At 47.6% G+C, this 26,519-nt stretch overlaps 1 protein-coding gene across 4 annotated transcripts in view; it reads left to right on the plus strand.

The window, feature by feature from the left end:
* The first annotated feature begins 2,597 nt into the window (after positions 1 to 2,597).
* The window catches only part of SMARCAL1 (SNF2 related chromatin remodeling annealing helicase 1), a 54,647-nt gene continuing 30,725 nt past the window's right edge, over positions 2,598 to 26,519 (plus strand). Inside the window, exons 1-10 of one of the 4 annotated variants that reach the window (XM_086719583.1) lie at positions 2,598 to 2,702; positions 3,960 to 3,996; positions 4,429 to 5,304; positions 6,068 to 6,118; positions 10,368 to 10,601; positions 12,738 to 12,788; positions 17,640 to 17,826; positions 21,108 to 21,258; positions 22,857 to 23,015; positions 26,101 to 26,166. In XM_086719583.1, coding sequence (XP_086575709.1) covers positions 4,488 to 5,304; positions 6,068 to 6,118; positions 10,368 to 10,601; positions 12,738 to 12,788; positions 17,640 to 17,826; positions 21,108 to 21,258; positions 22,857 to 23,015; positions 26,101 to 26,166 — 1,716 coding nt within the window. In that variant the 5' untranslated portion in view covers positions 2,598 to 2,702; positions 3,960 to 3,996; positions 4,429 to 4,487. Of the gene's footprint in view, positions 2,838 to 3,875; positions 3,900 to 3,959; positions 3,997 to 4,428; positions 5,305 to 6,067; positions 6,119 to 10,367; positions 10,602 to 12,737; positions 12,789 to 17,639; positions 17,827 to 21,107; positions 21,259 to 22,856; positions 23,016 to 26,100; positions 26,167 to 26,519 lie in introns of those variants that run through there. The other 3 variants (XM_086719582.1, XM_086719584.1, XM_025935336.2) reach the window with 3 other exon arrangements.

Below are 26,519 nucleotides of genomic sequence, written 5' to 3' on the forward strand. Positions count from 1 at the left end.
TTAAACATGAAAAACTCTGACACCGGGGCGCCTGGGTGGCTCAGTCGATTAAGCATCCAACTTCTGCTCAGGTCATGATCTCATGGTTCATGAGATTGAGCCTGGGCCAGGCTGTGTGTGATAGCTCAGAGCCTGGAGCTTGCTTTGGATTCTGTGGCTCCCTCTCTCTCTGCCCTCCCTGGCTCTCACTCTGTCTCTTGCTCTCTCAAAAATAAATAAACATTAAAAAAAATTTTTTTTTAAAAACTGACATAAACTCTCTTTTTATATAACTCTAGATTTATAATTTACATTTATATACATATCCATACATATTTATAATTATACCTATAATTATATGTAATTCTATTAATCATTTAAAAAATGTTAACTTTACAGAATACTCACTACACTGTCCTTTCGGTTGCGGGTTTCTAAGGCAACCGGGTGACGCTTCAGATCACTTTGGCAGTGGCTAGTTTCCCTGTGTTTGCAAGCTTCAGCTGTGTGGTCCTGGCACCGCCCCCCCCTCTTTTTTTTTTTTTTTTTTTTTGCTTTAGCTGCCAGAAAGGTCCGAGTTCAACTGGAGCTCAACTGCTGTAAGTATCTTCTCTTCTCCCTCCATTTCTTGGCTTATGTGCTCTCCTCCAGGTCTTTAAACCCTTTAATGAATGAACTTTCACTATAAGATGCCTCAAGAACTTCAGAAGTATGGGTGGGGGGGCGGGGGGGGGGTAAGCCTTGCATACAGTGAGGCCTCAACAAATGATGCTATTGGCAAAACAGATGTGAATATTAAGTGGCATCTGATTATATTACTTGCTGAAGATGATTTTTTTTTTTTAGGGAATTCTTATTTTTAATATGGCATTCTTAGAATTTTAGTGAGTGAGAGCTAAAAAGTTAATTGCAAATTCTAATCCAATTCCAGACCCACCAGGTTGGGACTTTTGGGGATAAGATCCACAAATGTACAGAAAATGTAGGATCCAAACTGCACTGGTCCACATGCCCTCTTAGTACATGTCAAAGGGCACTATGTGGTTTTACAGGTTTTATGTGAGCACAACAGAGTAAACTCGCTGTTATATAAATAGGGGGCAGACACGGTGAAAAGCACAGCACCCAACTTTCTTAGCAAATTAACAGACTCCGTTGGAGGACAGGGAGGGCAGGTAAAGGTGTTCATTAATTTCTGTTCGTCTGTATAGTAGAAAGTTCTTGCTGGGTGAAGAGAAATGAAAGACCAAGAAGATTTACCTCAAATAATAGCAATATCCATCTGGCATCTGTTCTGGGATTTCACAGTTCACTAAGCACTTCTCTTGTCTTGCTTTGATCCTCACCACAACAAGGAGATCTAGCAAGGTGATATTGTTTTCGATACCAGATGAGAAAATGGAGACACAGTTGCTGTGCTTGTGTGTCCATAAAAGAGGTAGAGTGAGATCTGCACGCTTTCTGGTACTAAATGTCTCTGAAGTTGGCTAAGACAGGCCAATATCTTTGTCAGTTAAAAAAAAAAATGATTTGCATGTTTCAAAATTGATTCTGTGTTTTAAAAGTCACACAAGTTCTATAGTATTATTATAAGAAAATCCAAATAATTCAGAAAAATATATAGATTAAAAAGAAAAGTGTGTTTCATCCTATTCTGGTCCTGAGCAGTTTGGTGAGTTTTGGGGTTTCCTTTCTAAACCTTTTTAAATGAGTTTACATGCATTTAGAGGTAAGGCTTTTTTCTTTCCTTCTTCTTCCTTTTTTAACGGATCAATCTATACACACTGCTGTGCTTTGTTTTTCTTAACATTATATCTTGGCCATTTTTCCAAATCCTTAAGTAGAGATCTACCTCTTTGTTTTTAAGTGAGCCATGTTTGAAAACAGAATAGAAACCTTTGTGTATACTGAGACAGAAATATTACCATCAATATGTAATAACTGAGTTGATCGTGTAAGGAAAGGGGTACTGATGCTCAGAAATGGGGCAAACTGACTCTGAGAGTGTCAGATAGTTAGAGATTTTCCCTGAAGAACGGGGACTTCGGATTCAGAATCACAAATAGTCTAACAAAGCCTTGAAAAGCTAATAGCTGTCTCAGTCTTCCCATCTATAGAGTAGGGATACGAATAACACAGTTCCATTAGGTTATCGTGGAGATTAAATAAGATAATTCACACTAAATGCCCAGCACAACAACGATGAAGACGATGATGACCACGACGCCAATTCTCTTTAGTCCCTGAAGGTCAGGTAGGAGTTGGAACAAAGGGCGGGGGTTAAATTCCGAGGTTATCGACACCTAGAATGGATGCCCCAGGGGATACTTTTTATTAAGAGCTACCAAATCAATCCGCTGTCTGGGATTCCCCTGGAGACAAGCTGAGACCGCGAGACTCTAGTTTTGGGAACTTCTAGTTTCGGAAAGTTCTCGTTTTGGAAACTTTAAGACCTGGTGTTTGGCTAAACTTTTGTGGGCACGGAGGACTACAATTCCCAGGCTGCATCGCTCCAGTCCCGCCCCGCCCACGTCGGTGCGTGTCCTCTAATTCCCGCCAGGCTCGTGGCCCAAACTACAGGTCCCGGAAGACCTTGCGGCACCGGTCCCCATCACCCACTTCATCACTCCCACTTTATGAAGCGTAACTGCGGCCGCGTTGCCTGCTGGGAAGCGAAGTTCTGCGGTGACCTCTCACCCTCCAGGCCCAAGCGCGGCAGTAAGGTGGGCGAACTGGCGGCGCTGGAATACCCGCTCTTAGCCGCCCACCGGGAAGGGTACTCTAGCTCGAGAGGGATCTGGAGAAACCCCTGGGTTCGGGGAGGCCTCAAACGTGGCTCGTGTTCAGTGCCTCTACGGGTGAGAAGGCGGACGAGACCAAATGCCAGCCAGGAAGAGGGAGTCGGCCACGGGGAAGGATAGATCCAAGCGGAGATAATAGGGGTGGGAGTGGGGCGTGGCGCTCTGTTATTGCCCGGCGGCGGGAGGCGCGCCCACAGAATGGGGTGGAGCAGGGGGCCCCAGCCGAGGAGCGGCGAGGTGTGAATATGGGAGGGTGGGGATGGCTTCAGGACTTGGGGGCTGTTTAGTGGGGTTTCTTCGTCCCCTGGCCTCGCCTCCCGTGGCTAGTGAAGGCAGTCAGCGCACCCGGCTTGGGCCTGGAGATCTTGGGGGTTCAGGAGAGCCCTGGTTGGAAAGTTAGGAGCGTGTTACCCAGGGAGCCTGAGGGCTTCAGCTCTGACCTGGGAACAAAGCCTTTGCCATATCCTTCCTAACTGCTGGTGGTTAGAGGAAGTGAAAGGTCTTGGGGGGTACCATGGAAACTCCATGTGATGCAGAGCTGTGCCCAGGAGAGTCTTAGCAGCAAGGAAAGCTTTAAACCCCTTCAGAGGCGGAACAGCGCTGCTGGATTCCATCCTCAGGTCGTCATTGTAAACACTCGTGGATGGAGGTCTGGTCTGAACCAAGCCAGAGAAATTGGTGTCCAGCTCCTTGGTTCTAGAATACTGTAAAAGATTGTATTGTTCATAGAAAAATGTCCAAGTTAATAAACTGAAAAAGAAAACCAGGACATGAAAAAGTCTATGTGATGATCCTTTTCTGTAATACATAAATGTTTCTGCTGAATATGTGGCATGCATCTACGGATAGGAATAGAAAAAATCACTCTAAGCTACTCTAAACCACTAACAGTGCTTATTGATGGGTGGTGAGATTACAGACTAATTTTACTCTTTTCTGTACATCTTTTTGTAGCATCTGAGTTTGTACAAGGAGCCTGCATTACTTTTTTTTTTTTTTTTTTTTGCTGATTTTTCCAAGCGTCATGGTTACTCTAACCAGGGCCAACTACTTGTGGCTTTCACCTGGCCACCTGCAGATTGGTTTGCCAGGAAGGATGACAGGATTGAATTCAAGGGGGTGAGTTTAGTGTGCAGTCTGTATGAGGCTAATCCTGCCTTCCTTCTTTATTTCTTCCAGATTGGCCAGAGTCTGTGTTCACAAGTGACACACCATGGTATGTGGCTGTTTTGGTCTATGTCAGTCTAATCCATGATCACTTCTGGTTTGAAGTGTCACCCTTTTCATTATCTGAAAGATCTAGGTTGCACTGCATAACTTCCTTGGGATCTGATAACTCACATTGGCTGGGGGAGATGAGAGGGAGAAAAATATTGCAGCAAAATTACTATTTTAGCTTTGGATTCGATCTTACCTTGCTTTTTGCTTTTTTGTCAGGATCTTTGTTTTAGTGTATGCTACCCACTCTCCCTGTGTGTGTGTGTGTGTGTGTGTGTGTGTGTGTGTGTGTTTAATTATAAAAGAAACTTTAACATATCCCATGATTGTACTCCTTGTGCATTTCCTGGGACAAAAGCTTGTGAAAATAAAGGTAGGAGCATGGCAAATATGTTTGATGTTTATTTCAATATTGTTTTTCCTTCCTCAGCTTTTGCCAAGTTTCTGATTGAAGAGTGACAATCCTTGCATAAGCATTTCCCTGTTAAAATGTCCTTGCCTCTCACAGAGGAGCAGAGGAAAAAAATTGAAGAGAATCGACAGAAGGCTCTGGCCCGTAGAGCTGAGAAATTATTAGCGGAACAGCATCAGCGCGCAAGCTCCGGCTCCTCCATTGCCACCAGCTCTTCCCAGTCCAAGCAGGGTCTGCCCCCCAATCTCCCCAGGGAGCATCCTAAGCCGGTGAGCCATGGTGTCCTTTTCAAACAACAGAATCTCAGCAGTTCATCCACTGGTGACCAAAGACCTGCTAATCCCCACCATTTTCATCTAAGCACTCCACAGCAGGCAAAGGGGAGCGGGAAGATACAAGAAGATGTGCCCACAGCCTGCCTGAGCCACAGCCCACCGAGTCAAATGACTGCCACCAGGGTCTCTCCTCCCTTGGCAAAAAGTCCTCCAGGGGCCCCCACTCAACAGCTGTTGTGTTATCAGTCAGGTCAGGCTTCACACGAGACCAAATCCACACCCTTTGCTAACACAGCTCGTGAGCCTTTGGCCAAAGCAAAGAGTTTCCAGAAGACACCGGCTTCTTCCTTTGGACAGCCACACAGGGACCCTGGATTAGACGCCAAGGCAGAGAGGCCCTCCACCTCGGGGCAGAACATTTCTGACAGCCGCTGTGGTTCAGGGAGTGCGACAGCCAGGCCAGAAGGAAGGCTCCCACAGAAATCGGGGGCCTCGTTCCACAAAGCAGTAAGCTCGCAGCAGGGAACATGCATAAGGAGTGGGGATCGTTTCCAGGTGAAGATCGGGTATAATGCACACCTCATTGCAGTCTTTAAGAGTCTGCCCAGCAGAAGTTACGGTAATGAGCCTTCGGTCTTGTTCTTCTGATGTTTTTTCCTATTTTTAGAGTCTCTTTTAATCTGACAGGTTCTCATAAATACGAAGAGAGCGCATTGGCACATTCTGTCCGTCCAGTTGTTAAAAATTTTTGTTTTTGTTCATGTTTCCTTTTGTAATAGACATCCCTCCAAACAGCTGTCAAACTTGGGGGCTGCCACAGGGCCGTATGGAGAATGGATGAATATTCACTGAGAGGCCAGGTCCCCTGCCGGGTACTTTATTTGTGCTGTAGCACTTAAGCATGACAACCATTTTTTGCGATAGATGAATGTTATTTCCATTTTAAAGGCCATAGAACTGGCTCAGTAAGGGGAAGTAACATGCTGGCATTGGTTCTTCTGGAAGAGCAGAGCCGGGATGTGGTTGGTGCTGCAGCAGCCCAGAGAGCATGCTCCTTCTCACTGTGCTCTGCCTGACTCTACTGGGTCTCGGAGAACTTGGCTTCTAGTTCCACCTCTGTCCTTCTCCCTCTTAGGTGAGGCCATAACGTGCCAGGGCCTGACTTGAGTTCCTCTATAGAGAGTAGAAACACTGTCCGCGCTTGTGTTTGCTTTTGGTCCTCTGCAGGGATTTTGTACATTGGTCGGGGCTCTCACTCAACTGTTTTGAACTCAGTACTCATTCATTCGTTAAGCAAGCTTTTACTGAATGTCTAAGTACAACTTATAACGACAGTCATCAACGTCCTTGTGAGCAAACCAAGTACTTCTGTTTCCTTTCAGATCCTACCACCAAGATGTGGAACTTCAGCATGACCGACTACAGTGCCCTAAGTAAGTGGGCGTGTCATTGCCTGGCATGCAGGGAGAGACTGGCACTAAACAGCTCCCAGAGTAGCAGATGTGGTCCAGCTCATGGTCCAAATGGCATTTAGGACACTCCCGCAGTGTTCTTCTGCCTTCTCACTAACGGCCAGCCTCGGGTGAAGGTCCCCATATGAACAAAAGCTAGCATTGAAAGGAGCTGCTACACAGCAGGTTTTTCTAAGCTTCCTATACAGGCATACCTCAGAGATTTTGCAGGTTTGGTTCCAGACCTCCGCAGTAAAGCAAATGTCACAATAAAGTGACTCAGGCGAAGGTTTTGGTTTCCCAGTGCATATAAAAGTTATGTTTACACCATACCGCAGTCTGTTAAGTATGTAGTGGCATGTCTAAAGACAAAGTCTAAGTACAAACCTTAATTAAAAAATACTTTATTGCTGGGCACCTGGGTGGCTCAGTCATTTCAGCATTTATCAGACCCTTGATTTCGGCTCAGGTCATGATCTCAAAGTTAGTGAGATTGAGCCCCATGTTGGGCTGTATGCTGGCTGCTTGGAGTCTGCCTGGGATTCTCTCTCTCCCTCCCTCTCTTCCCCGGCTTGTGTGCTTGCTCTTCCTCTCTCTCTCAAAATAAATGAGTCAGCGTAAAAAAATACTTTGTTGCTAAAAAATGGTAATTATCATCTGAGCTTTCAGCAAGTTGTAATCACTGGTCACAAATCCCTATAACAAATATAATAATAATGAAAGAGTTTGAAATATTGCAAGAATTCCCAAAACGTGACAAAGAGGGAGTGAGCAAATTACTGTTGGAACGATGGCGCTGACACCTTTGCTCGATGCGGGGTCGCCACAAAGCTTCAACTTCTAAAAACGATATTTGCAAAGTACAGTAAAGCAAAGAGCAATAAAACGAGGTATGCCTGTATACGCCGCGTCTTCTGTTTCTCATAACAACCGTTTTACAGATATCTGGGAAAACTGAGACCCAGAGAGGGTAAGTAACTAAAATAGGATCACACAGCCAGTGAGTTGCACAACTGGGATTCAGACCCACACAGTCTGACTTCAGAGTGCACGTTCCCACTGGAGTGCTGGCTCCAGCTACGACAGGAAGCTGGCTGCCCCGAGAGTAACGGCTTGGCAAACAGCACCCATCCTCACAACGCTACGTGGCTAGTTAACCTGAGCGCTCAGGCTCCAGCGGATACCGTTAACCCAGCCTGGCCCGTTGTCAGAGTCCCCGGATGCCCCACTCTGTCTTCTCACGTTTTGTTGACTCTTACACCAAGGTTTTCATCACCTTGGTGCCCGGAGCCTACATCTCTGCCTATGCGTCAGCCCTGGAGGTTCTGGTCTCCCATTTTCGTCCTCTCTTCTCTCAGCCATTTCTTTTTTTTTTTTTTTTTTAATTTTTTTTTTTCAACGTTTATTTATTTTTTTTGGGACAGAGAGAGACAGAGCATGAACGGGGGAGGGGCAGAGAGAGAGGGAGACACAGAATCGGAAACAGGCTCCAGGCTCTGAGCCATCAGCCCAGAGCCTGACGTGGGGCTCGAACTCACGGACCGCGAGATCGTGACCTGGCTGAAGTCGGACGCTTAACCGACTGCGCCACCCAGGTGCCCCATTCTCAGCCATTTCTATGCTCCCTTTTTCCCCACCCGGCTCAGATAGGGAAAAGGTGAGGCCTGTCGAGGTCACTTCTCTGCGGGTTTGGGGCATGAGGTAGAATTGTCTGGAGCCACCAGTCGTTTCTGGGCGTGAGGGGTGATGGGACGGCCCCCTGCAGAATTTCCTGTGTCTCTCTTTGGAGTCCCACCTCTTTAAATGTATGGCGTCAGGTGATAGCCCTTTCTTTGGTAGCTGCTGGTGATGTTTTTTGGGGGGAGGGCTCATTTCTACTGTTATTTTAATCCATTTGTTAGGTCTTGGGAGGGGGAGAGCCAGTACTCTGGGTTAAGATTGCAGGTTTCAACACCTGGTTTTCTCATTTTTGCTCAGTTTAGATCAGTGAGTTCCACTGTCATGGGTTTGTTTTACTGTCTTTTTACTCCTTTCTCACAACGCATGGTGACTTGGATGACTTCTGCTTTTGCAAATTCATTTCGGTTTTCCGTGTGATATGGTTGCTTTTTGTAACGCCCCACATCTTTTTTAAAAACTGGTTATTGGGTGGCACCTGGGTGGCTCAGTTGATTGAGAATCCCGCTTCGGCTCAGGTCGTGATCTCGCAGTTTGTGGGATCGAGCCCTGCATCGGGCTCTGTGCTGACAGCTGAGCCTGGAGCCTGTTTCGGATTCTCTCTCTCCCCCTCTCTCGGCCCCTGTCCTGCACACTGTCTCTCTCAAAACAAATAAATAAGCTTAAAAAAGAAACGGATTATTGGGCACAAAATTCTCCCTATTGCTTTTAGATGACTTTTACTGCTTATGAATAACTTCACTCCTCTCTACACCCTTACCAGTGTTTTGCCCAATTGACCCGCTGTCTGCTGAGATAGCCCTTGAACACTCGCGCAGTGACCATGGACTTGTGTGTTCATCCTTGCTCTTTTTCCTCTTTGTTGAAGTACAGTTGACACACAGCGTTACGTCAGTTTCAGGTATACAGCATGGTGACTCAGCAGCTCTGTGTTACGCGGTGCTCAGCACGAGGACAGCCACCATCTGCCCTTGGTCTTTATTTTTCAGATAGGTTTATGATGTGTCTTCACAGTGGCTTATGCTTTTTATCAGTGTCGTGTGTAAAGACTGTTGTTCTTGCTGCCGACTTGCTCTAGGCAGACCTGTGGATTTTGTCTTTTTAACCCTGCCACATCTGCGTCATAGAACGCGTAGAAAGTATATCATCGTGCAAGGAACAACTATTCCCCCATAGTCTCCCCACTCAGTTAACCACTATTAGCATTTTGGTTCTGTGCCTTCCAGCCTTTTTTCTAGGCGTTAAAATGTACACACTTTATTTTTGTATTAATGGTGAACGTTAACCACTAACTCTGAGCTATGAAGAGGCAGGTGTCCATTACCGGACCACTCTGACCTCTAAAAAAATGATTTCATTCGGTTAAACTTAATATTGGCTTTTTGTATGTCTGTCTTTTCTAAAATTTCTTACTAAAAACAATTAATGGTCATATAACATTCCGTGGTATAAATGTGCCACAAGTTGCTTAAATCATTTCCTTTTTATTTCATTTGTATCCGCTCTGGGTTTTTCCAGTGTTAAAGCTGTAAGAAATACCTGTATCCGTTAATCTCTGTATTTTCAGTTGTCAGTTTGGATAGATTCCTGGAAGTGGAATCATTATCAGTGTTTAGGACTCTTCCTAGATAATACCAAACTGTTTTCCAAAAGGTTTTATTCCCAACTAGCAATGCAGATATCTGTTTGTGTGTTTTTTTAAGTTTATTTATTTTGAGAGAGAGAGCACGAGAGCCGGGGAGGGGCAGAGAGAGAGAGAGAGAGAGAGAATCCCGAACAGCGTGGAGCCGGATGCAGGGCTTGAACCACAAATTGCGAGATCATGACCTGAGCTGAAATCAAGAGTCAGATGCTCAACCTTCTGAGCCACCCAGGCGCTTTTTTTTTTTTTTTTTAATCTTGCAAATTTGATGAGTAAAAATGGCTTTTTATTTCTCTGATTATATGTGACGTCGAACACTTCTCCAGATGTTAGTCATTTCTCCCCTCTTTTGAGTTCGTTAGTGAGCTCTACTCACATTTCTTGCAAAAATCTTTATTTGGTAGTTTTGCCTTTCAATTCCATTTGGTTTTTTCGACAGTTTAGTTTTATATAGTCAAATCTGTTAATCTATAAGATGCATCCGTAACAGATAAAATAAGGCTTGCAACTGCGTTTTTGGACTGATGGTTCTGTGTCTCTTTCCCTGGTTCTCCAAGCGGTAGCAGAGCAGTGACCTGGGGGTCGGGTGAAGGGCATGATTTCTGGGTGTTGACCTCAGTGGCTTCTGTGACACAGCAACAGAAGTTCTCTAATAAGGTCACACATCTTGGTGAGATCCCTCCTCCCCCTGTTCATTTGTGCGTTTTTTAGTTTGAACACTTAAGGAGCAGAAGTTCCATTCAGTAACCCTGCAGTTCCCAACGCCCCAGTGAAAGCACGCTCGCAAGCCTTCCTAATCTAACCAAGCTTTTTCTCGAGTCCCATCCCTGCCCTTCTCCTTTGCCTGTCTGAGCACCCCCAGGGTGCTGTGAAAGTCATCCACCTTGTCACATATGTCCTTTTCTTCCGCAGTGAAAGCAGCCCAGAGCCTCCCCTCCGTCACCCTGCAGCCTCTGGAAGAGGACGAGGACAGCAGGGAGTTGCCCTCTGCTAGTGGTGTAGTCCAGGCCTGTCTGCCTTCAGCTCCCTCCCTTGCCTTTGTCAAAGGGCGTTGCGTGCTCATCTCCCGGGCCCGCTTTGAGGCAGACATCGGCTACTCTGAACATCTGACTGCACTGTTTAAGCAGATGGATTCCAGAAATTATGGCAAGTACTTGGCTTCCGCCTGATTCCCAGGATGCATGGTGGTCCATGTTCTCACACAGGTTGTTTTTCTCTGTTTGAATATTCAGAAGTGATTTTTGTCCTAGGAGAGCTCAAAAAATAGGCATATGCCATAAAAATAAATGCCCTGGGGTAGACGGAGTCAGTGGTTGTCCAACTTGAGTGTGCATCCAAACCACCTGGGGGGCTTGGTGACACAGATTGCCAGGCCCCGCTCCCAGAATAAATACTGATGCCTGGTTCCCAGCTGCAGATACTGATTTAACTGTTGCGAGGTGGGGCCTGGGCATTGGTATTTGTAAAAGTCTAATAATCAGCCAGAATTGAACACCACTGGCCAAAGCATAGCAGTTGTGCTTTAGTTTTTGTGAAGCTCTTCAAAAGGTGCCCCATGAGAACACGGGGCAGAAGTTAGTTTTAAGAATTCTGCACTACCGGGTTTCATTCTCAGCTTGGGCTTTTATGTGGCTGTTATGGATCAATATTTCCCATCCTTGATACGGTTTTAGTCTTTTCCGTAGGTGAGTATGAAAGCAAACCTTTGAAACCTCATGCCTTTGAGACATCATGTTTAGGCAATCTTATGGAAGAAGCCTCTATAGAATTACTTGCTCAGTGAGCTTTCATCAGGGTTTGGGGCTCCTTCCGGAGAAGGGTGATGCCAGCCATTACTGTTTTATTCCTTGGGTGGATCGAGTTTAACTCACAAGGGCCGCCTGCTGAGTGGGATTTGGGTGAGATGTGCCGGGGCCTGTCCTGAGACCAGATGAGCCACGGACACGAGGGCCAGGGTTCTTTGCCTTCCGGGCTCCCTTGGATTTTCGACTTCAGTTTGGAGTAGGCTGCCTTTAAAAGGCCGGTACAGAAGGCCTGTGTGTATTCCACAAAGAGTGACCTTTGAAATCACACCAAATAGATACGGTCTGCTGTTTTGGAAATGTGAACAGCTAAAATATTGGCACCCAGTCCTGCCCACGCTCAGACATCTAGAAACCGTGAGTGGATTTTTTTTTTTTTTTTTTTTTTTTTTTTTTTTTTTTTTTCCGTCACTGCTATTCACAGACTTCCCCGTTTGCTGCTCTGCCAGTGTCCGGGTCAAGCTGTTGTCACGAAGAGTGTCCTGTACTATTCCCATGGCGGGAGTAGCCTGTCTGCCTTTGGTCTGTCAGATTACACCGGGGCCACCTTGCTTTTTGTTCAGAAACTGACTCACTATGTTTATGCAGCTTGTTCCCTAACCACCTTGTTTTCTCCTTAGTCATACAGAGAAGAGTTCATGTCCGCCGTCCAGAAGGCATTTATCTGCAACTATGTAGCTTTCATGATTTTCTCAGAAGGTAGCTCGGTAGGGGAGCCTCTCTAAGAACTTAGCTACGGTTGGGTAGTGAGACACTCCCCTTCTTGGTTAGTACTGTGTGTGGTGTGTACTATGCCAATCAGTGGATGGCATCATACTAATAACAACAATAATAATTTATAGTTGCTAGCTTTCTTTTGAGTGCTTATTGTTTGCCAGGCACAGTTTCATAAGCATTTAATACTTAAATCTCATGTAATCCTCCTGAAAATCCTGTGAGGCAGGAGCTGTAGTGTCCTCATTTTTCAGGTGTGGAAACTGAGGTACAGCAGTGTTACATAATTTTCCCAAGGTCACACAGCTAGGAAGCGGCAGAACTGGGATTTGAACTGGTGTTTGACCACTCTGACCCCGGTACCCAGCTTATAGGGTAGTGAGGTGCATGTGAACCTCTTGATACTATGCCTGGCTTAAAGTAAGCACCGGATAAGTGTAAGCTACTGTAATTATCCCCATCTTGGAAATTCAGGGCCTTTCTGACCTGTCAGGCCATGCCCGGTCACGTATCACCGTAGGACCCTTTATCACCCCCTTAACAACGCAGTATTATTGCCACATCGGTTTGTCTTTCCTCCCTGAATTCTGTGAAAGCCACGAGGGCAGGTGCTCCTAGCCTCTGTGTCCCCACTGGCGGGCACAGGACCAGCCACCTCATCCTGGCTTCCTGGAGATTTATGAAACCAGGGAATGAACGAATAAGTGTAATGACGTCGCAGAAGGGCAGGCTGTCACGTTGGCTTGTGTGTTTCTTATCATTGCAGATGCCAAGACCAGGAGGTGGAGCTTTCTCTTGGAAGAGCACAATAAATTAAGTGAGATGCCTGCCTTGCTTGTTTCATATCATGCTGTTGTTAAGCTTTAATTATCTGCCTTAAATTTAACATATTTTTAAAGAGCACCACCCTCCCACCCCCCATCCCCTGCCTGTGGTAAGTTCACCTGCTTGTGCCCAGGACATGTGAAGGTGAAGATGGTCCCAGGCAGCCACACCCTGTCTGCTGAGATGGTGGCTTTGGGGCAGCTCGGGCAAACACAGGACCTCTTCTTCCATCCGAGTGCGGCCGTGCTAGTCAAGTTCCTGAGGCCCGTGCAACTTCCCACCTATCGTAGAAGTGTTAGATGTGGACTTTGGGAATCAGTTGAGCTGGGTTTGCTTTGTGTAGATGGAAGCCACTATAGATTCCCTCTAAGAAAGGCTCTCGGTTTGCTACGAGAACCAGATGATCAATGAAGGTTGCAGGGTCTAGGTGGCTGTGGGCTTTGTAGCACGCGTAGCATTTAATAAGCCCTTGGAAACTGACTAAGGGAAGGGATGTGTGTACAGCTATCAGTATAAGAAGGAGAAGGCAGTTGGGCTTACCATTTTTCCTCTCTGTGCTTTGCATGGGTCGGGCAGTAAATTCTAGTGTCCCTGAGAAAGGGGGGACGTGGGCATAGCTCAGCCTGCCCTGGAACACCCATCTGTCACCCATCTTCCAAGCTGCACACTTCTGCAGTGGGTCTGTGGCTGGCGCCACTTAGGTTCCTCCTGCTTGGCCCCCTGAGGACTTGCTGGGCCTCTGAGCCAGTGCTGGTCCCAGTCAGGCCAGGAGAGACATGATCCAGGGGGCAGCTCTGAGTCATTGGCCATCTTGCCCACCAGCCCAGGACTTTCAGCAAGAGGGAGAAGCTGGGTTTCTTCTCTCTGTCTCCTCCTCAAGCGACTGACTAGGTGACATCAGGTAGAGAATTCAACATTCTGGGTCTCCTCTGTCCTTTCAGTGAAAAAAAGGGGTCTTTACTCTGTTTCTATCCTACTGACAGAAGTTAAATAGAAGAGAAGTGTTTCTGATTCCTTGTGGAAGGACTTGCAGCAAACCCAAGGTTAAGTGTGACTGTGACGGGGTCCTTATTTAGCACCAGCAAACACTGGCTGACATGGCGACGGTGACCGACGTTGAGCTGAGGCCCTGTGGCTGCGGCTTTCTGGAACTTGTGGTTCAGAGGGAACTATTTGGCCAAAGCTAAATTTTTGATAAGCAGTAGGAGTGAGTGTTTCCCTCTTGCCCCTTTGTTTTTCAACCGCAGGAAGGCATATAATTATGTTAGCTATAAAGGCTTTGATTTTTACGGACCAACACGAAGCAGGAAATGTACGGCCTTAGCGGAGGAATGTAATGGAAAACCATGTCTCGTGACTCCTGTAACATTATATAATGGTTCCAAATCTTGTGTGTGCCGTAGACTCTTTGAAATAACCTGAGGAACACGATGGATTCTTCACCCAGAAAAATGCACATCCTGGCCACACGTGAAATTTTGCATTTCACGTTAATAATTCTGCAGATCTTAAGAATTCTAGTGTTAGGGCTCAGATTGCTGTGTTACATGCTATCTTGTCATTACAGCAACTGGTGGAAGAGAAGACTGATTCTACACATTTCATAGATTGCAAAAATCTTGGACCTAGAGAAAGGAGGAAACAGTTGTCTTCCTCATTGGGAGCGTTGTAGGCTTACAATCAGGCCAGTGACAGAAGTCAGACCAGGCTGGTGATCTTGAGGTTGTAGCGTGACCTGTTTGGAAATGTAGATGCCAGCACCGTGAATAAGAGGCTGAGGAGACAAGGCTCTTCAGAATACCCCAGTTTAGCTCCCATTTTGTTGACAGACTGCAGACCTGGGCCTCTCCTCCACCCCCAGCCCTCGTTCCTCCTGTGTGAAGTTAGGTTCCTGGCCCTGAGCTACCGAGCATGTGCATTTGAAACTCATTAAGAAATGACAGTAAGACCTCCTGAGTGCATGAATGCTTATTGATGACATGTGACAGTTATTTTCTCCAGATAACAGTGAATCTAAGAGCTTTCCTTCTCCCTCTTTTCTAAGTGACTTGAGGCCTTTCGCCCACAGTGAAATTGGCATAAGGCCTTTTGTTTTCGCCCGGCTGTCACAGTCCAGAAGGGCTCTGCATCCCCCTCACTGATCTTGTCTTGTCAGCTGCTATTTGAAAACACTAACATCTCTCTGCTCTGTGGCTCAGTAGCATTCTGCCGAAGAGCAATTTTACAGAAACGATTTCTAGATGACTCATGAAGCCAGACAGCACATTCCTGTCATCTTCCAGCACCTGGAAAGGACATTAGTGACTTGGGGGGCTGTCTCAGAAACTTACCCACTTGGCTGAACCAGCAGTGTAGGACCATGGAGGCAGTAGCTGGTGGGAGACCGAGTGGAGGTTGCTTTTTCCTCTTGAACGGCTGGGAGAACATAATGCTTACAAAGCACCACATTTCACACCGGCCGGGTCGTCATCCTTTTCTTAGCTTCCATCAGGTATTTGAGCACCGGCGGTCACCAGGATTAAAATAAAAATGGTTTCTGAAAGCACACGGAGTGCTCAGTCTCCTGAAGTGTGCACAAATCAGCATGTGCAGATTTAATTTGGAGGCATAAAATGTATTTCTCTGTCAGTAGGGGAAGTCTCTTTTATATTAAAGCCATCAACCTTACCTAATTTCTTATCATGGTGATTCTGTTCACACAAACGGTTTCCAGAAATAACTGGTACGTACATTTAGTGAGAGATGGAAATGGATTTAAATATATTGAGACTACAGAGCAATTTAAGGTAGCAGTCAGATGGCTCAGCCCTCCCTCTTGAGATCAATACTTACAATGGTAGCCATTTGATGATGTGGCAGAAGACTTGGAGCACCTCGTGAGGATATTAAGAAAAGACGTGACCATGTGGCACACAGAACCAACAACCTTAGAATTTCCAGTACGACTGGGTAGAAATGAAATACACCCAGTTTCTTATTTGGTTCCCTTTACCAGGTTCCTGAAGACAGTTAGCCCCTTGGTGGGTTACTGTGACTCCCAAGGTGCCCGTGAGAAGGGAAAGGACGAAGAGCAACAGAAGATCCGCAGACAGGAGTTACTCTTCTAATTAGATTTTTCAAAGGACAATGATAAAAGGGAAGGCCATCTCGAAAGCCTCAACCCATAGGACAGCAGGCTGTGATTAGTAGATTGCTGATAATTCCTCCACCAGTGACGTCTAGGTCTGTCATCTTTGGTGTTTAACTTGTCTCTCTCCCACCCCCAGAATTATCTATTTTGTTTGTACCCCTGGTTTATTCTTTTTCTGTTTCTTTCTTAAATAAAGGAGCTTCTTTTTCTTCCCTCTTAATTTTAAAATCGGGTGAGGCTAAATTCTTTCAAAAAGCAAAACCATTAAAATTAATTTCCTTTCGTTTCTTGTAGGTCCCAAGTAATTTTTCCCACTTGGGGTAATGGCTCTGACTGGAAGGAGAGATTTCCCTGTCCATTATATAGGGGTCTGGAACCAGCACACTTGGAAGGAAAGTAAAGACCCCTAAATACAAGCTTTAATTGAAATAGTCAGAGTAATAGTCACCCTTAGGAACGGTTTAGACTCTGAACTTGGCAGAGGTTGGTAAACTTTTTTTGTAAAGGACCAGATAGTAAATATTTTAGGCTTTGTGGGCTATATGGTCTCCCATCTACTTGATTTTGTCATTGTGGCAAGCAGGCAGACAGTTGTCATGGCTATGTTCCAGTAACACTTTATCTACAAAAGCAGACAGTAGGCTGGTTTGGCCCGCAGGTCTAAGCTTGCCAACCTACTTTAGAGGTGCTCTCAGGTCACCTCCAAACCAAGGAACTTGGTCGTCTGCTTCACCATTGACGTCACTGCTGTAAAGCTCACCTCTCTCAAGGGGAGATCGGTATTCTGTCTTACGGAAAGGGTCTCAAGTGTGCAGGGCCATTTGTATTTTTATAAGTTGGTGGACTCAGCGTGACTCTACCTTTTGTCATTGCTATTGTTGTTGTTTATAAATAGCCCTACTGTCCTCCTGATCTTTCTTGGAAACACCTAACAGCTTCTCTGCACAGAGCACAGTGCTTCCTTGCCTATCAACAGCAGATAACTTAGAGTTCTCAATTTCCCAAACATCAAAACCCAAATAAAACAAGAAGAGGGGTGCCTGGGTGGCTCAGTCAGTTAAGCATCTGACTCTTGATTTCGACTTAGGTCATGATCTCACAGTTCATGAGTTTGAGCCTTGCGTCAGGCTCTGCCCTAACAGAGCAGAGCCTACTTGGAATTCTCTCTGTCTCTCTGTCTCTGTCTCTGTCTCTCTGCCCATCCCCTGCTCTCGCACTTTCTGTCTCTAGATAAATAAATAAACTTAAAAAAAAAAATGAAGAGAATGGAAATGACAAGATTTATTCATTCTATATCTTGCTTTTTCATGGGTCTTTCTGGGCTGATTTTTAAGAATGTGGGTCCTTATTTATTTGAGTGGGAATACTGAGAGAATTGTTTTAAATTACTTTAGGTTAAAAAAAAAAAAGAGTCACAGAAACATTTGCAATTCTTCCGAGTGTCCGTGTAGTGTAGAAAATCAATTTGGCATTAGTGACTGCCCTCTTATTTGCAGAAACTAAGTGATAGAGAGGGAAAACCAGTTCTCTAGCCTTATGGACTTGCTCAGGATGTGACCGTCATCCTGCAGGTTTGTCTCCAGTTACGTTTTTGAGAAAACGGCATGTGCCAGAATTCCAGCCACCGAGCTCTGTATTTTGAAGCGCCCTCCCTGTCCTTAGCTCTCGTGGGCATTAGCGCTTCCATTCATACCCTTCTGTGCTCCTTTCTAGTTGCACAAGTGCGCTGCCTTCCACAAGTTCAGCTGGATCCTCTGCCCAAGACGCTCACCCTGGCTTTCGCTTCACAGCTGGAGAAGACGTCTCCATGTGTCCCAGAAACCATCCCTGAGGCAGACCTTTCTGGAGTGGACTCCAAGCTCGTGTCCAGTCTGCTGCCCTTCCAGAGAGTGGGAGTCAAGTAGGTTCTTGGTCTTCTTGCTTGGACTCCATCACTTAGTACAAATGGGGTTCAGATGCTTCTTCTCTTAGGAACACTCATCTTTCATGGACATCTAGGAGCAGCTAGGCATTAAACAGCCAGGTGTGCGGTCAGCAAAGCCTGATTATAACCATTGATTGCAAATTCTATGAGTTGATCAGGACTCTGGATTCCAGGTGTGCAGATACCCAACGAGGAGAGAGATTTCTCAGTGCGTGGAGTAGACAACCAAGGGTCTCCAAAGATCCCATCACACCTCCCTGTCTCACTCTCGGCTCGTCTCTCTCCTCAGTTTGCTTTGTTCTCAGCCAGGTGCTCCTCAGGTGTGGCGGCCAGGGCTGCCTCGCACTTCTGGCTTGCACACGTCAGCTCAGCAACCCAGCGGAAGCACCTCTTTTCTGGTGGGCCTGACACTGAAGGGTCTGAAATCCGGTGCTGATGCCAGGACCAGTCACTGTGCCCTGGGGGCTGGGAAGTCTTGTTGGTGAGAATGGATGACAGGCCCTGGAGCCAGCTGGTAGGGCCTGCCCCACCTGAGTTACTTGGATTGAGCGGAAGGTGGTTTTCCAAAAGAAAGGGTGTTCTTATTATAGACAGAAAAAAAAGATAAGCCCACATCGTGACCTGTCCTGTGTTCTAGAGCTGCTTGGGAGGACCAAATGGCAGGTTTGAACTTGCCTTCTAGTGAAGAGAATGGAGGTCATAGAGAGGAAAAAGGCAGTCCTCATGGCCATCCAGAAGACAGCAGGAGCTACCTCTGCCATTCGGTGGTGTGGCTGGGGATATAGCCCCGTGCAGGGGAAGAGAGGAAATCGTGGCGCTGGCAAACAGGACGGCCTGTCCACACGCAGTCCACTCGTGAGGTTTTGGCAAACGCGTGGCCACTGTCCCTGATGGGATTTTGGTCTGTGATTTGGGCCCAGTCCCGCCTCCCTGCATTCCCACGGCCCCAGCTCTGCTCACACCCTTTCCCTCGTTTTTCCCTCCAGTTCCATCTGTCACGGATAACACGCTCTGCACAGCTCCGTCTTGCTTGAGAGCCTGCCCACCCCCACCCCTGGGCAGCATCTGTCTTCAGTATCCCAGTTCTCCTGGGCTCCGTGAGAGACCGGGGCCCACGTGGCACCTGCCGGCCCGGCCAGTTAACCTCGTCACCGCCGAGGGGTGTGACGCGCCTGAACGGGAGCCTGGCCGGCAGCTTCCACCTTTTTCACTATGGCTCTGAAACTGCTAAACCGAAAGTCTAATGAAACTGCTAAAGCTGCACTTGGCAGCCTTTCTTCAGAGCTCCCCAGTTAAATCCAGATTTTAACTTGCATTCTCTGAAGAGGAGGAATTTGGTGTTGAGGGAACAGGGCTGTCAGTTCCATGTTGTTTTGTAAGAACTACAGTGAGAGCTCCCTTAATCGTATGGAGCAAAGTCTCCTAGATAGGTACCAGCTTCCTCTAATATCTGAATGGTCCCTTTTAACAGATGAGGGAGTCGAGACCCAGCAAGTCATGTGCCCGAGGTCACTCAGCTTCCAAGAGTTTTCCAAGAGAGCACCCATGTTTTGTGACGACGTCGTGGCATGTTTTCTGTTAGGCTGTGCTCCTGTTGTGGCCGCAGCACAAGGCCCTCCGTGCTTTGTTGCTCACCTGCCCCTGTCCGCCCTGGCCATCGGTTGTGTAAATCAAAAAGTAAGGGAGAAAATGAGTCTTTTCACACTTACCTCCCCACCTGGTCCGTGTGGAGAGTTGATCCTGGAAACAGTCTAGAAGATTTCTCTAAGGCCAGTGTGCCAAGGAGAGGCTGGGTCTGTTGGACAAGTGAGGTGGCAGTGTGCTGGGCTCCCTTCCTTGTCACTGAAGGTATATGGTGGTCACGGCCCTGGGGATGAAGGGGGGGGTGAACCCCCCCCCCCCCGGCTGGGCCGCTGTGGCCTCTGGCCGATGAGGACATTGCCGTCACATGGCATGAGTAGTAGTCCACCCAGCTCGCCCCCCGCGGATGCGCTGCTCGCTTCTCTGTCTTTGCTGAGCACTGGCTTCCCCTGGGCAGCAACGCTACTTTCTGGCAACTCAAAATGCCCCTTGCCAGCCATACCTGCTGCTGACCACGGGGGCTACACGCTGCCTTGGCTGTGAGAAGGAAAGAAAAAGAGCTAGTTGATGGGCTTATTATCAGGTTTCTGAGCAAATGATCAGTTTTCCAGGAATTCACAGGAAAGAGGGCTGCTGTTTGGAGCAGGAGACCAGACATCTGGCACTTGGGATCCGTTTCGCTTTTCACTGATTCATCTTGTGAGCCAAGCAAGTCATTTTTCTTCTGTTCGTCTTGATTATTTTTCCCTTTTTGAGGAGTAGCAGTTACAAGAGAAACACTTCCTCAGCACTTAGGTTGGATGGTGGCAGGCACTGTTTTCAGTGCTTTAGACAGTAGCTCTGTCAAAGCCCGGCAACGGCCTCTGGGGTGGGTCCTTTCATGCCCGTCTCACGGCTGAGGCGTGAGGAGATTGGGTAACTGGCGTGAAGGTACCCAGCTGCGAAGCGGTGGAACCGGGCGGCCCCCCAGGCCAGTCTGGCCCCCCAGACGCTGGAACGCGCCCCGATGCACACAGCGTCAGCAGGGGTTGTCACACTGGAGGGCGGAGGGGCTGCGGCGGCTCCTGGTGGACAAGCTGCTGAGGCTGCTGCTCCCTGATAGACACCCCGGCTCCATCCTCCCCACGGCCTGTCCTCCTCTTCTCCAGTGTCCTGTCTCTGCCGGCTCCTTCCCTTTGCCCCGTGCATAAACGTCCTCTCTGACCTTGAGAAAGCCTAATTTCAATTCCATCGTCTCTTCTTCCTTTCCCTTCTAGGCAGACCTTTCACATGAGAGGCGTCCCTCCTGGCCCCTCTTTAGGGGCTGGTTCCCAGGATCCTCCTGACCACTCCCCCAGGTCTCGCCTGCACTGGGCTGAGGGGCCGCCTGTCCTGGAAATTTTCTCCCTTGGCTTCCATGATGCGCTTATCCTCTAGAGCCCCTCCCTGCCTTTTGACCCCCATTTCACATTTTCCCTATTTTGACTCTTCAGTGTTATCGTTGATTATACTGTTCCCTAATTGGCTCCCGCCTTCCCTGTCCAGGGAGCAGGTCTGTAGCGAGCAGGGCCCGTGTTCCTTCGTGCGGTGGCCCACACCGGGTGGTGCACGTCCCATTACGTGGTTAGCTAACAGCCCTGACACTAACGGTGACACTAACAGTGCCACACCACTGTCCTTCCCGCATCTGCTTTCAGTTTTGCCATAGCGAAAAGAGGCCGTCTGCTGCTTGCTGACGACATGGGCCTGGGGAAGACCATTCAAGCCATCTGTATCGCGGCCTTTTATCGGAAGGAGTGGCCGCTCCTGGTGGTGGTGCCGTCTTCGGTGCGCTTCACGTGGGAGCAGGTCAGTTCCCTTTGTGTTGTGATTCTAACACCGAAGCGTCCTTGGTCCTTGGTGTTAAAGCAGTCGAATAGCAGTTGGGGACAGGGCCCGGGAGCTTTCAAGATCCTGTCTCAGCTGAGGGAGGAAGGAAGAGGAGATGGCCTTCTGAGGCCAGGCTTATGATTTTTCTGAATTAGAATCAGGTTGTACCTTTCCAAAGCTAGCCAAGGAGCCGTGAGCTCAGACGTGGATGCGTTGCCTCAGTCTGGCAGCAGACTCTTCCCCAGTACGTCCTGTGCCCCTGCCGGTAACACCTTTCACCTGCACCACACTTCAGCTCAAAATGGTTACCTCCTCATCCCGAGGCAGCCGTGTGCAGTGGACGCAGTAGATGTCAACCCCGTTTATGGATGACAAAACTGAATCTCAGTGAGGTGAAGCAGCGTGCTCACTGGTGATGGGAGCATTACAGGACCTTGAAGCCGCGTCTCCTGAGGTCAGAGTTCTTGCACCCTGCCGAAGGTGATGTGAGCAGGATGTCCGTGTCGACCAGGTACCATTATAGCTGAAGGAGCCGACACGAGCTTGTCTTCCATAAATCTAGGGATCAGAGTGCTTCCAGTAAAGGAATAAACACCCAGACAAGCAAACTTGGTGGAGAATGAAGAGCTCATTGGTCATCAGTGGCTTTTCCCAGCTCTCTGCTACTCGTGGCAGCTGTCAGCCTCGTCACACGCCGGCTTCTGACTCAGCCCCACCGTGAGCCACTTGTGAAGAGGCGACTCTGCCCGTAGCGCTCAGCCCGGTGCACAGACGTGCTCTTCCAGCTGAAGAGAAAGCAAAACTTTAAAAATGTGCATCGAAACAATACCTTTTTATCCCTGTCCCTATGACCTGAATCTGCCGCTGCCTCTAGAAACTAACAATTCAACACGTATTTATTTGCTGCATGTTAGATTCCCACAGCACCCTCAGAAATGCTGAAAGAAAGAACCAGGTGGTCACTTGGTTATGAGCAGAAGCGAAAGCAGAGAAAGAAGCAGCACTTGACATCACAGCAGTGTCAGCCCCGGGATGCCAGGGGAGCTCCCAGACACCAGCCGCTGACACGGAGGCTGCTGGGGGCCTCCCATTGGTTGCAGGCAGTGGCTTTGGCTAGAGATGGCAAGATTTCTGGAGAGAGCAGGTGATAAGTATTTTTGTCATTATCGGTGTCTTTGGTATATACCAGCATCTGGTAAGACTTCCTTTATAAAATTCCTCATTGAAAGAGTCACATTCTTTCCCTGCAGAAACCTGCCATCTAGTTAGAGATTGGAGGGATGGAATCCGCAGACCGCATAGTGACTGCTAATGATATTTGCATACTAAGGAAAGCAGTGTCCCGTTAGTAGAAAGTGAAGGAGTAGACGGGTAAGAGGGCAGCGGAGGTGTTTGCTGTTCATGGGCCCAAGGGTGCCAGCAAATGCAGAAGGGTGTGGAGAGAAAGGCACTGAGTTTGTTTCTCGGGGAGCGTTAACATTGTCCCTTGAGGGGGTGCTGTTGATGGGTCGGCTGGGGCCTCATCTGACTGCTGCCGGCCGGGTCTCCCAGGCTCCATTCTCCCCTCTCATCCCCAGGCCTTCCTTCGGTGGCTGCCATCTCTGAGCTCAGACCGCATCAATGTCGTGGTGACCGGCAAGGACCGCCTGACAGCTGGCTTGGTCAACATTGTCAGCTTTGACCTTCTGAGCAAGTTAGAAAAACAGCTAAAGACCCCTTTTAAAGTTGTCATCATCGTAAGTGACTTGGCAAAGTCTTTAAGTACTTTCTCTCTGGGGAAACTTTCTCTTAAAAGCTCCAAGAACTTTGATGCCTGTGTTCTATGGGAGCCTCCCTCTGTTTCTAAGAGAATAGAAATCACTGTCTTTATTTTGTGGGAAACTGACATTTTATTCATCTCAAATAGCAGTCCTCAACCCTAGCTGCATATTAGAATCTCCTGGGGTGCTTTTTGAAAAGTGTCATTTACTGGGCCTGAACTAGGGGTTTGCAGCCCATCTCTCCAACACAAAGTCATGGACCGGGGCTGCTGGTGCGGACAACAAGGGCGTGTACCTTCATGTGGCAGCCTCTTGTCCGGGTGGCTTAGGCACACAGTCCAAACAGCTAATAAGGTTTTTTCCAGCCAGTATAAAGACCCTCCCTCCCCCACCTCAAAAAGTACAGTTGACCCTTGAACCACATGGGTTTGAATGCATGGACCCACTTATGGGCACATTTTTTTTGATAAGTTCAGTCCAGTACTGTCTTTTCTCTTCCTTATGATTTCCTTAATACTTTTTCTCTAGATTACTTTGTTGTAAGAATTCATCATATAATCCTGTACCATACTAAGTATGTGCTAATCGACTGTATGTTATCGGTAAGACTTCTGGATGAGTAAAGGTTTGGGGGAGTCCAAAGTAAACACTGACTTTTGACTTTATGAGGGAGGGGGCGGGGGCGGTTAGTGCCCCTAATCCCTGTGTTGTTCGAGGGCCACCTATACTTTTTCCTCAGGTTTGTTGTTTTTTGAGTAGGCTTTTCTCAAGTTCTGTGCACAGATGTGACAGCACATCTTTCAGTCACTGGCTTTCCTTGTTTACATGCTTCATGTACTCCGTAAGGAAAGTCTAGAGAGACCTGGTGCCGGCTACCTGTCAGAACCCCGTGTGTTCACATGGCTCACAACTAAAGATTTTGAAAAGGTGTGCAGTCCCCATCCCCCATCCAGGTAGCCACTAACAGACATGCAGGGCTGAAGACCGCAGCGGATGGTTTTCAATGGAAGCTTACCCTTGTTTATCCTCTTGGTGAAAGAGGGACACCCAGTGCCTCGGGACGATATGAAAGAGTCTTCTTTATTCAGACGTGTGAATTTTAAAGCCAGTGGTATTTTCCTGAATTCTCTGACAGTGGCTTCCCAAATCTTGATGCTCAAAATGTGTAGTGCATATCTCATCTAGAAGGAGAGAAAGGGATGAGTTTTTAGGAGGCCCACAAAAGTCAGCAAATCGCAGTAGAGCCTGTGGGTTTCTCGACATGGGGCTGGCTGTCATGGGAGGCTCGTTCATCCGCATGTCCAGCCAACAGCTGAGCACGAGCTCCACGGCCCGCACGGTGCTGTGCCCTGGGGGTGTGGAGGGAGGAGAGTCAGCCCCGTTCTCTAAGATACCATAGTCCAGTAGGACAGACAGACACATAGCACACGGATCATTATAATACATTTTAGTGCTTTCATAGATGTGTGAGCCAAGTATTGTGGGAACTCAGAGAAGAGAAGAAGAAGGCATAGTTGCTGACCTCGGGCATCTATTATCATGATTTGGGCGTGAGAACCATACTATGGCCTTAGCTCAAGCAAACTTAAATGGTTATATCTTTTTGTAAAAGTTTATTTATTTATTTTGAGACAGAGCAAGACAGTGTGCAATCAGGGGAGGGACAGAGGGGGAGAGAGAAGCTGTCAGCACAGAGCCTGACGTGGGGCTCGATCTCACAAACCGTGAGATCATGACCTGAGCTGATCAAGAGTTGGATGCTTAACGCACTGAGCCACCCAAGTGCCCCAAATGTTTATATCTTCTCATAGCTGTCAGGGCAATGAGTCTTCGAGGGAGTCATTTCTGGTTTGGCACAAATTTGGGTGTGGCTTTGAAAAAATGGTAGCATACTCGTAAAATGAAAACATGAAGTATCCCAGGATGATGGTGACGGTTCTACAATGTGTAGGAAGAATAATGCCTTCATCTCCTGAGGGTTACCCTGTGTCAGGTACTTTATGTGTAACTGCCGATCTTCCCGGTGGCTCCTAAGGCAGATGTTCTCTCCATTTCAGCCCTAATGGAACCGACAGTGAAAGTGGTTACATGATTTGCCCACAGGCATGAAGCCAGCAAGATGGGGCGTCATTGATCAAAGCTGGACTGCATCTGGCTTTAGAATTCATGTTTTTCTGCTTCTGGCTCAACACATAGCCTGCCATATGGTTTTTGGCAAGCCACTTACCACCAGTGTTGGTTTGTCTTCAGTTATTTAAGAGGCCTGTCTTCTGATTTCAGAGAAATGTTGTAAGAGGGAATAAAGTGTCAACTCTAAGATGTTACACTTCTTCGGAGAGTTCAGATAGAAGCCATTCCTTGGGGTTAGAGTGGTGGTACATGTTAGCCCACTGCTTAAAGGGTCTTTTCCTTCCCTGTCCTCTGTACTTTCTGCTGTTTCTCTCTATAAATCCCTTTTTCTTGGCTGTCATATGCATTCGTCATCACACAGTATGAATATTACAGCCCAGCTTTCTAGGAACAGATACTGTGACATTTGTGGGTTCACCTTACTTATACTCCCCTCCATTGTGCTTTTGAGGTCCATTTCGGTTTATCATAGCTGAAATGGAACAGGAGGTTTCTCACATCACCTCTAGAGATAGAGCCAGGATCCCCCCCACCGTGTCCCCATCATAGTGTGGCCAACAACCACCGGGTGCTTACTAAGTTAGCTGGCAGGACTGTTCTGTGTGTCAGCTCATTAAGACTTACAGCAACCTGATAAGTTAGGTAGTGGTATTTTACCCATTTTATTGATAGAGAAACTGTAGAGAGGTCTGTTGGTTGCTCAGGTACATAGCAAGTGATTTGAATATGTACCAAAATAGAAACTTCCCCTCAAAATACTAAGAATGTATTAGTTACAAATTTGGGTTTAGAAAATATGACAGGGACTCATGATCGGTTATGGTTGAACAAGAAACCGCTAGGGGAGGCATCCTCAGTGCAACGCCATGCCAGGTCAAGCTTAACACAAGCCCTGTCTCCATCCGCTCAGGATTTGGCTGTTTCTTTTCAGGATGAATCTCACTTCCTCAAGAACATTAAGACAGCCCGCTGTCGCGCAGCTATGCCCATCCTCAAGGTGAGTCCTGCTGAGAATGGACTTGAGGCTGGAGCCCACCCAGCGCTGAGGTCCTACTGTATCTTGCTCAGGCTTGCAGGCTGGTCCAAGGAGAGCAGGGGCTGTAAGTCCAGGGCCAGGGGCTCTGGGCTGTGGACGTGATTTACGTTGACCGAAGCTATCACCGTGTAGGGCTTCAGTGCCAGACTCGGTGTTCTTCCTGACGTCCTGCTAAGGAACTGGCGCCTGGTGCAGTCACCTCTGTCTCTCAGAGATGAAGGTCTGTTGAAGGTCACAGGCTGGATGGGGACTGCATTTTGGGTCCTCCTCGGGCTCCCGGACAAGGCAGAGGGGAGCTGCCAGCATCGTGTCCT

Source organism: Puma concolor, chromosome C1 (genome assembly GCF_028749965.1).
Source record: "Puma concolor isolate L17-30 chromosome C1, mPumCon1.1.hap2, whole genome shotgun sequence".
NCBI classification, from domain to species: domain Eukaryota; kingdom Metazoa; phylum Chordata; class Mammalia; order Carnivora; family Felidae; genus Puma; species Puma concolor.